Below are 12,886 nucleotides of genomic sequence, written 5' to 3' on the forward strand. Positions count from 1 at the left end.
GCTGTAATAGTCCTAACGTTATATTCAAGAGACACACTGTCCCACACCACTCACCTGCAGGCTCTGCATCTGTACAACTATACATCTCTATTTCCACATGCAGTAGAAATTGTACCTGCATTTGACTGTACATTGATGTGTCCTCTCAAATACATAGTTACATAGTTAGTTTGATTGAAAAAAGATCCATCAGGTCCAATTAGAAGATAAATAAGCATTAGATACCTTTTTCTCCTGCACTCTCACATATACAAGTTGATCCAGGGGAAGGCAAAAAAAACCCTCATTAGGCTTGTGCAAATTAAGGGGAAAAAGTACTTCCCAACTTAAGGTGGATTCAGATAAAATCCCTGGATCAACTCTGCTGGGAATTAACTGGGAATTCTAGCCACAGTTGTCCTTCAATGCAAGGAAAATATCCAGATGCAGACATAGTAATTGTCACAACTAAGTCCTGTGGTAAAATCTTTCACAAATTAACAACTGTAAAGAACCCCTTCCTAAATAGATGGCAAACCCTTTTTTTCCTCCATACGCAGGTTTCTGTTTTGTAGGATGTGATTTTGTTTGGCCTTAAAAAACAAAAAACAGTCTACAGAATGGAAATGTTCTCGTACCTTGTAAAGTAAGGACTCCCTAAAAGACTCTAGTGACACTGTTGGCTCTTTTATACCCACTGGGTAGCCAATATAAGAGAGCTCCCTACCAGTGATTCAAATTTCTGTGAAGCTCATTAGTTAAGCACTATAGAGACATGCGTTATCTATTAAAGGACAACTGAAGTGAGAATATGGAGGCTGCCATATTTATTTACTTTTTAACAATACCAGCTTCCTGGCAGCCCTGCTGATCTATTTGGCTGCAGTAGTGTTGTAAATAACACCAGAAACTACCAAGTCAATAATCTTGTCAGATATGACAATAATGTCAGAAACACCTGATCTGCCGCATGCTTGTTCAGGGTCTATGGCAAAAAGTATTAGAGGCAGAGGATCAGCAGGACAGCCCGGCAGCTGGTATTGCTTAAAAGGAAATAAATATGGCTGCCTCCACATACCTCTAGCTACGGTTGTCCTTTAAAACTCTCAGGAAATTACTGTTACATGCAATTTTGAATAAACTCTTATTATTATTATTTAGTATTTATATAGTGCCGACATCTTCCCGCTTTACATATTTTTTTTACTAAGAAAAAATAAATCACTGGCAACATACCAGGCTTCATCCAAGAGCTCCTGCTTCTCTCGAAGTTCTCTCTTCAAGCTCTCCACTTCCACTTTAAGTTCAATGTTCTGAACGAGATAAAATGAATAATTAATGTGATATTGCAGTTTAACTATGCCTGAGCTGTGCACTTCTCTTGACACAACATTTGTCCAGCATATGAATACGTTTAATGTATACCTTATTAAAAGTGATGGAAAAATGGATTTGCATGTCTTTCCAAAATCACTTTATTTACTTACATTTAAAACACAAGACATACTGTGTATGAATTTCTGGACAAAGAATCACATTTACTAACAGCATAGAGATATTGGTGAGGTAGGAACCCACTAGCACTAGCACAAGGCTTTTGTAAGTGCTTGCTAATGTACTGCCATGCAGGGCTGGTCTTTGATATGAGCGACCGGAGCGATCGCTCAGGGCGCCAGCTCTCAAGGGGGCATGCGCCCTGCCGCCCCGCTGTCTCTCCCTGCATCCTCTCCATCTGCAATTAGAGCAGGACTACAAGAACATGGTTGCCGATGTCCACAAATGCGGTCAATCGGCGGCCATTTTCTTGTAGCCCTGCTCTAACTACAGAGGGAGCGGAGACGGGGAGAGAAGAGTGACGTCGGCGCTGGATCGTGGATGTCAGGTGAGTCAGTCTCTGCCCGGCCCGCTGCCGCAGAAGGGGAGGAGGTTGACTGGGAGCTTACTACCTACACTGGAGGCATACTACCTACACTGAGGGCATACTACCTACATTGGGGGCATACAACCTACATTGGGGGGCATACTACCTACATTGGGGGGCATACTACCTACACTGGGGGCATACTACCTACACTGGGGGCATACTACCTACATTGGGGGCATACCACCTACACTGGGGGCATACTACCTACACTGGGGCATACTACCTACACTGGGAGCATACTACCTACACTGGGGGCAGCTATGCTACTACACTGGGGGCAGCTATGCTACTACACTGGGGGCATACTACCTACACTGGGGGCATACTACCTACACTGGGGGCATACATGCTACTACACTGGGGGCATACTACCTACACTGGGGGCAATTATGCTACTACACTGAGGGAAACTATACTACCTACACTGGGGGCAACTATGCTACCTATATGGGGCAACTATACTACCTACACTGGGGGCAACTATGCTACCTATATGGGGCAACTATACTACTTACACTGGGGGCAACTATGCTACCTATATGGGGACAGCTATGCTACTTACACTGGGGGAAACTATACTACCTACCTATACTGTGGCAACTATACTACCTATGCTTGGCTACCTACACTGAGGGCACCTACACATGAGATCCTATACTGAGGGCACCTATACCTGGCTACCTACCTACCTATGCTGAGTCTGAGGGCATTTTTTGGGGAGGGACGCACCACAGCTATAACGAGCGTTGCAAATTGTTGGTGTTATATATGGGCCTGTGTGTGTGCGTGCATATGTGTGTACGTGCGCAAAGAGGATGGGGGGGCAGGGCTGCCATCAGAAATTTTGAGGCCCCTCACACATCATCAGGCCTGGGCCCCCCCTCCCTGGGTCCACCCACTGGTTGCTGTGCCCGCCCACTAGCCACCCCACCCCTGTGTCATAGTTACATAGTTATTTTGGTTGAAAAAAGACATACGTCCATCGAGTTCAACCAGTATAAAGTACAACACCAGCCTGCTCCCTCACATATCCCTGTTGATCCAGAGGAAGGCGAAAAAACCCTTACAAGGCATGGTCCAATTAGCCCCTAAAGGGAAAAATTCCTTCCCGACTCCAGATGGCAATCAGATAAAATCCCTGGATCAACATCATTAGGCATTACCTAGTATTTGTAGCCATGGATGTCTTTCAACGCAAGGAAAGCATCTAAGCCCCTTTTAAATGCAGGTATAGAGTTTGCCATAATGACTTCCTGTGGCAATGCATTCCACATCTTAATCACTCTTACTGTAAAGAACCCTTTCCTAAATAAATGGCTAAAACGTTTTTCCTCCATGCGCAGATCATGTCCTCTAGTCCTTTGAGAAGGCCTAGGGACAAAAAGATCATCCGCCAAGCTATTATATTGCCCTCTGATGCATTTATACATGTTAATTAGATCCCCTCTAAGGCATCTTTTCTCTAGACTAAATAAACCCAGTTTATCTAACCTTTCTTGATAAGTGAGACCTTCCATCCCACGTATCAATTTTGTTGCTCGTCTCTGCACCTGCTCTAAAACTGCAATATCTTTTTTGTAATGTGGTGCCCAGAACTGAATTCCATATTCCAGATGTGGCCTTACTAGAGACTTAAACAGGGGCAATATTATGCTAGCATCTCGAGTTTTTATTTCCCTTTTAATGCATCCCAAAATTTTGTTAGCTTTAGCTGCAGCTGCTTGGCATTGAGTACGATTATTTAACTTGTTGTCAATGAGTACTCCTAAGTCCTTCTCCAAGTTTGATGTCCCCAACTGTATCCCATTTATTTTGTATGGTGCTAGACCATTAGTACGTCCAAAATGCATGACTTTACATTTGTCAACATTGAATTTTATCTTCCATGTATGTGCCCATATAGCCATCCTATCCAGATCCTGTTGTAATATGACACTATCTTCCTGAGAGTTGATGATTCTGCACAATTTTGTATCATCTGCAAAAATAGCAACATTGCTCACTACTGCATCTACTAGGTCATTAATAAATAAATTGAAGAGCACTGGACCCAAAACAGACCCCTGTGGGACCCCACTGCTAACAGTATCCCATTTTGAGTACGATCCATTGACCACAACTCTTTGTTTTCTGTCCATTAGCCAGTTTCCTATTCATGCACACAGACTCTTCCCCAGTCCTTGCATCCTCAACTTTTGCACCAGACTTTTGTGGGGAACAGTGTCGAAGGCCTTTGCAAAGTCCAAGTATATCACATCTACAGCATTCCCAATATCCATATTAGCATTCACTACCTCATAAAAGCTGAGCATGTTAGTCAAACAGGACCTGTCTTTAGTAAACCCATGTTGATGCTGAGAAATAAGATTATTTTCTACTATGAAGTCATGTATAGTATCTCTTAGTAACCCCTCAAATAGTTTGCATACAACTGATGTTAAGCTTACAGGTCTATAATTTCCTGGATCTGATTTTTTTCCCTTCTTAAATAATGGGAAAATGTGGGCTGTATGCCAATCCACTGGGACTCTGCCAGTTGCAAGAGAGTCACAAAAGATAAGATAAAGGGGTTTATCTATAACTGAACTTAATTCCCTTAGGACCCGAGGATGCATGCCATCCGGGCCAGGTGCCTTGTCTATTTTTAATTTATTTAGTCTTGCCTTCACTTCTTCCTGCGTTAAGTATTTAATATTACAGTTAGAAGATTGAGACTCTTCCGCCTCTGTAGTTTGCAACAGTGCTGTTTCTTTTGTGAAGACAGAAGCAAAGAAAGCATTTAATAACTCTGACTTACCTTGGTCATCCACCATTGAGTTCCCACCCTCATCCTTTAGGAGTCCTATACAGTCAACCTTTCTTTTTTTAGAGTTAATGTACTTGTAAAACTTTTTTGGGTTAGATTTGATATCCTTAGCGATTTGTTTTTCAGCTTCAATCTTTGCATGCCTAATTTCTCTTTTACAATTTTTTGCACTCCTTATAATTGCTTAGTGCAGCCTCAGTTCCCTCCTGTTTTAAGACCTTATAGGCATTCTTTTTCCTCTTCATTTTATCTTTAACCTTTCTATTCATCCAAAGAGGCCTTTTTTTATTCCTAGATATTTTGTTTCCATATGGGATATACATACTACAATATTGATTGTGTATAAGTTTAAAAGCTTGCCATTTCCCTTCAGTGTCTTCCCCTTGTAGTACATTATCCCAGTTCACCAAACTTAGTGCCTGCCTAATTTGATTGAACTTTGCTTTTCTAAAATTCATAGTTTTAGTGGTCCCGCTGCCCCGTGGCCTATCAGTCACCAGATCAAACGTTATCATGTTGTGATCACTATTTCCCAAATGTTCTTGAACCTGCACATTTCATACATTATCTAGTCTATTAGAAATGATCAGATCCAGTAACGCATTCCCCCTAGTTGGTTCCGTTACCATTTGAGTCAAGTAATTGTCCTGTAGTGCTGCCAGAAATCTGCTGCTTTTACCAGAATAGGTAGCCTCAATACTCCAGTCAATGTCTGGAAAGTTGAAGTGGCCCATAATTATGACCTCATTTTTACTTGCAGCTTTTTCAATCTGCTGTAGTAATCGCAGTTCTGCAGCTTCATTAATAAGAGGTGGCCTGTAGCATACCCCAATAAGCAATTGGCAACTTTTATTTCCACCATGAATATTTACCCAAACGGACTCCACATCTTCGCAATCTTCCTCCATCTCATCGTTGAGGACAGCTGTAAAAGAATTCTCAACAAAGAGACAAACCCCTACACCTTTTTTCCTTGTTCTATCCCTCCTAAACACATTGTATCCTTTTAAATTAGCTATCCAATCATGGCTTTCATCCATCCATGTCTCGGTTATTCCCACAATGTCATAGCCTTTGTCATTCAGAATGAACTCTAGTTCGTCTTTTTTTTTTTGCAAGGCTCCGAGCATTGGTTACCATGCACTTTATATTTTTACCACCACATTTACCAATTTTGTTTACATGAAATGGGCTACTTGAATTTTTACCAACCTCCTTAATCTTTACACTGTCCCGACCCCCCTATCCACCCCCCATAATGTTAGGTTCCCCCTGTCTTTTTACCTCATCTTGTCTACGTATTGAGACTTTATCCTCCCGCCTCCCCCCAGATCCTAGTTTAAAATCTCCTCCAATGCCATCTTCTCCCCCAATGCAGCTGCACCCTCCCCATTAAGGTGCAGCCCATCCCTGCTGTAGAACCTGTAGCTGACTGCAAAGTCTGCCCAGTTCTCCAGGAACCCAAACCCTTCCTTCCTACACCAATTTCTCAGCCACTTATTTAACTCCCTAAGCTCCCTCTGTCTCTCAGATGTAGCACGTGGCACTGGCAGTATTTCAGAAAACACCACCTTGGAGGTCCTTGCTTTAAGTTTATCTCCAAGTACCTGAAAATCATTTTTGAGGACCTTCCATCTCCCACTAACCTTGTCATTGGTGCCAATGTGTACCATGACAGCCGGGTCTTCCCCAGCCCCACCCAGTAATCTGTCAATTCTTTCCGCTACATGCCGAACCCGAGCACCCGGGAGGCAACAGACTGTACGGCATTCACGGTTTCTTCGACAGATTACCCTATCTGTGCGCCTAATAATTGAATCCCCTACTACCAGTACCTGTCTAGCCTTAGCTGCACTCCTATTCCCTTTCTCTTTGCAGCAGTCTGCCCCTTGGTTGCTAAGGAGCACATCCTGCTGCAGCATTGCTACTCCAGAATCCTCCTCCCCAATATTACGCAAACAAGCATACTTATTAGTGAGGGACAACTCGGGACTAGCCTCCCTGCCACTTTTTCCCCTACCCCTTCTAACTGTGACCCAACTAGCGTCTGCCTCTGCTTCTTGGTCCGGCTGTACTCCACCCTCCTCATCTTCAACGGTTCCATCCAGTGTCTGGATCGTGAGATTCAAGCTCTTCTCCATGTTGTGTATGCGTCTCAGTGTTGCGAGATGCTTATTTAGCTCTGCGACTTCCGCCTCTAACTGAGCAACACGCACACACCCAGGGCAACAGTAAACACCCTCAATCCGCTGATCAAGGCATGCATACATGTTGCAGGATGTACACTGCACAGCATAGTCCAACATGATGACTATTGTGTGGGGAAAAATTATTTAAAGTAAACTGTGGCGGTAAAAGATGAAACGGGAGAGTGAGTGTAGCTGGGGAGGAGGAAAGGGAGAGTAAGTGAAGTTGGGGAGTGAGTGAAGTTGGGGGGGAGGAGGGGGGGAGGAGGGGGAGGGGAGGAGGAGGGGCGGGAGGGGTGGAGGAGTGGAGGTGGAGTGAGTGAAGTTGGGGTGGAGTCCTCAAAATTTAAAGACTACACCACAACGTGCCTAGCACATTCTAACCAATGCAAAAAAACGCAATATTGGTTAAAGGTTTTTTTTTTTGTTTTTTTTTATAGTCCTTACCTACTTCCTCTCACCACTCTCTTTGTGCCTGTGTTGTAACGCCTGTTTTTAACGCCTATGCCACTTGTGTCGAAGCCACTTAGTGAGCAAGCCACAGTGTCCGTGTGCAAAGTGCGCTGCAGCGAAAAATGTGCATGGTTCCGACACTGAAGAAAGCAGCATGCACAGTGTGATGTGGCAAAAAGTGGGCATGACCATGGCATGTGTGGGTGGAGCCAAATACTAGCAAAATACAGGTAGTCCCCGGTTAACAAATGAGATAGGGACTTGTAGGTCTGTTCTTATCCTTTATCCATTCTCTTTTGTCCCCCTCTTTTCTTCTTGTGCCTCTTTTGTCCCCGTCTGTCTCACCTCAGTTTATGACACTATTGTGTCCCTCTGTGTGACCTCATGTTCCCATCTCATCTCTTTACTCCCTGTGCCTCTTTTGTCCGCATTTGTTCCCCCTGTGCCTCTTTTATCCCCCTGTGTTACTTCTTGTCCCCTTCTGTCTCACCTCGTCCCCCTGCCCTAGCCAGGTATAGGTGCCTCCAGTATAGGTATCCAGGCATAGGTGCCCCAAGTATAGATGGCCAGGTATAGGTTCCCCCAATATAAGTAGCCAGTTATAGGTGGTGCCCCAGGAAAGGTAGCCTGGTGTAGATGCCCCAAGTATAGGTAGCCTGGTATAGCTGGTGCCCCAGTATAGGCCAGCAAGATACAGGTGCCCCAGTATAGGTATTCAACTATAGGTGGTGCCCCGGTATAGGTAGCCTGGTATAGTTTCCCCCAGTATAGGTAGCCTGGTATGGGTGGTGCACCAGTATAGGTTAGCCAGGTACAGGTGCCCCCAGTATAGGTAGCAAGCTACAGGTGTCCTAGTATGAGTAGCCAAGTATAGGTGGTACCCCAGTATAGGCAGCCAGGTATAGGTGGTGCCCTTAGTAAAGGTAGCCAAGTATAGGCGGTGTCCCAGTATAGGTAGCCAGGTATAGGTGGTGCCCCAGTATAGGTAGATAGGTATAGGTGGTTCCAGCCCCAGTATAGGTAGCCAGCTATAGGTGGTGGCCCAGTATAGGTAGACTGTAGCCAGATATAGGTGGTGCCCCAGTATAGAAAGTCTGCTGTAGCGGGCTCCCTCATCTGCTCCCCACGTTCAAGCACTGATGTCACTCTTCTCTCAGTGCAGGAATGCGGTGTGCTGGTTAGTGAGCCACAGGCATGCACCCAGCACATGCGGAACTTCCATCGCTTTGGGGGGCCCAGGGCCCCCAGAAGCCCTGGGCAACTCACTGCAGTGTCAGTTGACCCCCCTGATGGCTGCCCTGGGGGGGGGGGGGGCACAAAAATCCGGTTTCGCTCAGGGTGCAGTGAAACCTAAGGCCAGCCCTGCTGCCATGTGAGTGGCACCGTGCTGCCCTTTAATGTCTGGTCAGCAGGCAATCAGGAAGCTGGAAGATGGGCTGGGTACTAATTGAGATCTTAGTTGCAGGAGAGTAAAATAAGCTTACAGTGCCTTTAGGACTAACCATGCCTATTTTTCGCAACCCAACTGAGATACTGCTTGGAATACTGACAAACTGTAACACTGCTGGGAACACTGACAAACTGGGACACCGTTGGGAACACTGACAAACTGAGACACTGCTGGGAACACTGAGAATCTGTCCCTGAAGAAAGGTGTTCATGTTTTGGTCTCTGCCCCCCCCCCCCCTCCTTTACCCTTTAAACCCTTTTATTGACAGCCTATGTCTATAATTTTAGCTATATACAGACCCCATTCTTAGACCAATGATGTAATTTCTGAGCTAGTTTTGTATACAGACCCCATTCTTAGACCAATGATGTAATTTCTGAGCTAGTTTTGTCATGAGTTCTCATGGGCTTTTGGAAGCCAGTCTGTTACCCTTTTAGCTACTGCTTCTAATTACAGAACGTTTTAAATGGCACAGTAAAGGCATGTATTTGCTATAGTTAAAGGGATCCTTAAGCTTGGGGAAAAAAATCCGTTTTACTCACCTGGGACTTCTAACAGCCCTCTACGTGGTAGTAGCTTGATTTGATACAACGACTCACTTGTAAAAATTCTAAACAGTGGTGGAGTAGTATCTGGGTAGTATTGTTGTATAATCCATTCATAATGCTGTGGTGCAATATGATCAAAGGAGTTTTTTTGTGGTTTGGTTCCACTTTAACAGAAGAGAAAGTTGAATGCAAGATGGTTCACAAATAGGCGGGTCTGTGAGTACAGAGTGACAAAGGAAAACAAAAGCATTGATTGAACAGATTGACCCCTTGTTTACCAAGGCTGCTTCATAAACGGCCAGTATTTCTTTTTTTATATAACCTTTGTTTTTAAATAATTTTTCATTTGAGACAATAAGATAGTAAGGAAATCAAAAAGTCACAATAAAATTCCAAGAACGCAAAAAAAAAAAAAAGAGAAAAAGGGAGAGACAGTTTCAAAAATGTCATCTACTCAGTAACTATAATACACAACGATTATTTTTAAATAACATGACAAAAATCTCCATGAAGAAAAAAATCATTTTTGTATCTTTACTTATAAATTAGAGATTCTTCCAAAGGGTTAAGCTTACAGTACATATTTTATTTTCATGACATGAAATGAGACCATATGAGAGATAATATTTAGGATTATGATTTGAGTTTTAGGTAGACTTAATTATATGTATATTTAAAACTGTAATATGACAGTCTCAACCACTTGAAGACCACAGTGTTAAACCCCCCCCTAAAGACCAGGCCATTTTTCAATAAATTGGCCACTGCAGATTTAAGGGCTGGCTGCAGGGCCACACATGTCAGCACACAAGTAAATCCCCCCTTCTTTTCTCCCCACCAACAGAGCTTTCTGTTGGTGGGGTCTAATCGCCCCCCCCCCCCCCCCCATTTTTATTTTCTTTTGTAAATATTTATTTCTATTTTTTAGTGATAAATTTCCTATCTTTTTTCTTCTAGTCCCTCCCTCCCCCCGCTAGCCGATCACTGTGATCAGCTGTCATAGGCCGACAGCCGATCACCCCTGAGCCACTGGAGGGGGCAGCCGTGTCACACGGTTGTCCCCAGTACAGCACTGCCTTAGATTGCAGCACTGTACGGGGTAATTAGACGTCGCTGGGAGGCTGAAGGCCTACCAAGTAGAGATGCGCGCATATTAGCACGTGCGATCTACTGCAAAACAGGCCCCAAGGACTTAACGGTCCTGGGGCTGCTGCCACGGCCAGCAAGCGGTTGAGCTAATCACGGCCAAATGGATTGAGGATCTCAGCCGGATCTTTCCACAATCCATCTGGCCAAATCTGCAAGCGTTGATTGCAGCATTGGAAACAAACACAATTGTGGCAAAACCCACAAAAGTCAATGGGGATCCTCCACGACTTCATCTGAAATGGATGTTGTTCAAAAATCGTTCGGCGTGCAAAATCATTTGGAAAAATCGCTTAGTGGGTATGGGCCTTAAGGCTTGATTTACATTATGCTGGTTCCAGCTGCAGCAGAACTCAATCTGTACTGCACAGATGTGCTGTACCTCTTCAGGAACTGCAGTAAGGTCTGCGGCCACTCCAGAGCAGAAATCATCGGATGAATACAGTTTGCTATCTGGAAAAGACTGCAGGGTTTTTTTTTTCACAGCAGACAACAGTGGACAACATCACAAAAAATATGGGCCCATAGGAAAACCTGCCTTTCTCCATGTCTTTTCATCCACTGAAGGCCGCTGAAGTAAATGCAGGGCAGCAGGATAAAGTATGAAAAAAAGACTTAATAAAGTAATTACACTAGTTTAAGTTTAGCTATAAAAATAAAATAAAATTAAAATAAAATAAAGTTTTCAATGGGTTTAATCTGTTGGGGTTAATTACAGGTTTAATTGTATACTTAAAGGAGTTGTCAGGCAAAAATGAAGAAAATAAGCGCTACTTACCGGGCTATTCGCCGGAGCTCCGACCCGGTCCCCGGTGATGACTTCAGAGTGACCTAGAGGTCGCTCTGTACTGCGCCTGCGCGATCGGCGCTGTCAATCACCGCCACGTGGGCCGGAGCGGACTGCGCAGGCGCGGAACTACTGTGCCTGCGCAGTCCGCTCCGGCCCACGTGGCGGTGATTGACATCGCCAATCGCGCAGGCTCAGTACAGAGCGACCTCCAGGTCGCTCTGACGTCATCGCCGGGGACTGGGTCAGAGCGAACAGCTGCGGGGAGAGCTGCAGCGCGGGACGTGCTGGGAGCTTGGGGCTGGAGAAAGCCCCCGGTAAGTAGCGCTTATTTTCTTCATTTTTGCCTGACAACTCCTTTAAAGAGAATCTGTACTGTCCGATTTGTACAATAAAAAACATATCAGTCAAATCACTGTGATCTCCTGGATCCCTCTTTGCCATTTACACCCCACCCCGATGCGATCCTGGCTTTTAATCGCCAGTTTTAGGCAGTGTTTACAAACTAAAACATGGCCGCTAACCAGGAAGTGATGTGTGTGTGTGTGTGTGTGTGTGTGTATATATGTATATGTATATATATATATATATATATATATATATATAAAAATATATATATATATATATATATATATATATATATATATACATATATACACACACACACATACACTAATGTGTGTGTGTGTGTGTATAGCCTGCAGGGGGCGTGCATAATTTGTATTCCTTACAACAGAGGCAGCCCATTCCTCCCTGGGTCGACAAAGCTTGACAAAGAAAAGAAGATTAGATATATTACAGAGACGGTGCAGTGCAGTTACAGAGTCTCTATACTTAAAGAACCACTATTGTGAAAAATTGTATAGCTTTAAAATACATGTGCATGCATACATTTAGAAATATACATCCCCCCCCCCCCACACACACACACACACACACATAAAATGCACAGTAAATTACTTTTTCTCCATGTCGCTGACACAGTAGGTAATGAAAATCTGTCAGATAGAACAGGTTCTGGACCAGTCCATCTCCTCATGGGGGATTCTCAGTATTTCTTTTATTCTTTTCAAAAGCATGTATAAGAACTATACAAATATTATGGCAAGCCTACCTCCTTGCATACACACTATTCTGGCAATTTGACTGTGCCACTGCCATCCAGGGAGTTCTTTTGCAAATAAAGGAGTTCCTGAGAATCCACCAGGAGGAGGTGGGCTTTACTACCTGAGATTTACTAACTACTGTGACAGCAACATAGTAAAAAAAGAAGAAAGGAATTTATAGTTAATTTTAGTCTGGCACAAAGGGACATCTTATAGGTATGCATACATGTGTATTTTTAAATTTTACAATTCTCCAGCAATAGTGGTCCTTTAAGCAATCAGAAGGAATCAGTAAGTTTATGGCTATTAAGAAACGTCTCCCTTTGCTCCCTTTAAATATACTACCTGGTATCTCAAAGCGCATATTGCAAATACTCTGGGACGCCTAAACTTTGGGGTTTAAACCTCCTCGAACATGTGTTTGTCTTTATTTTTTTCTCTCCTTATTCAGAGACTGATAAGGAAAAATCATGCTAGCGTTCTATTCTCGTTGGCCAGTGA

At 43.9% G+C, this 12,886-nt stretch overlaps 1 protein-coding gene across 1 annotated transcript in view; it reads right to left on the reverse strand.

The window, feature by feature from the left end:
* Positions 1 to 12,886, reverse strand: part of LOC137521230 (myomegalin-like) — a 403,861-nt gene that overhangs the window by 344,844 nt on the left and 46,131 nt on the right. Inside the window, exon 2 of the mRNA XM_068240204.1 lies at positions 1,216 to 1,292. Within this exon, the coding sequence (XP_068096305.1) occupies positions 1,216 to 1,292 (77 nt within the window). The remainder of the gene's footprint in view (positions 1 to 1,215; positions 1,293 to 12,886) is intronic.

This window comes from Hyperolius riggenbachi, chromosome 6, assembly GCF_040937935.1.
Source record: "Hyperolius riggenbachi isolate aHypRig1 chromosome 6, aHypRig1.pri, whole genome shotgun sequence".
Taxonomy (NCBI): Eukaryota; Metazoa; Chordata; class Amphibia; order Anura; family Hyperoliidae; genus Hyperolius; species Hyperolius riggenbachi.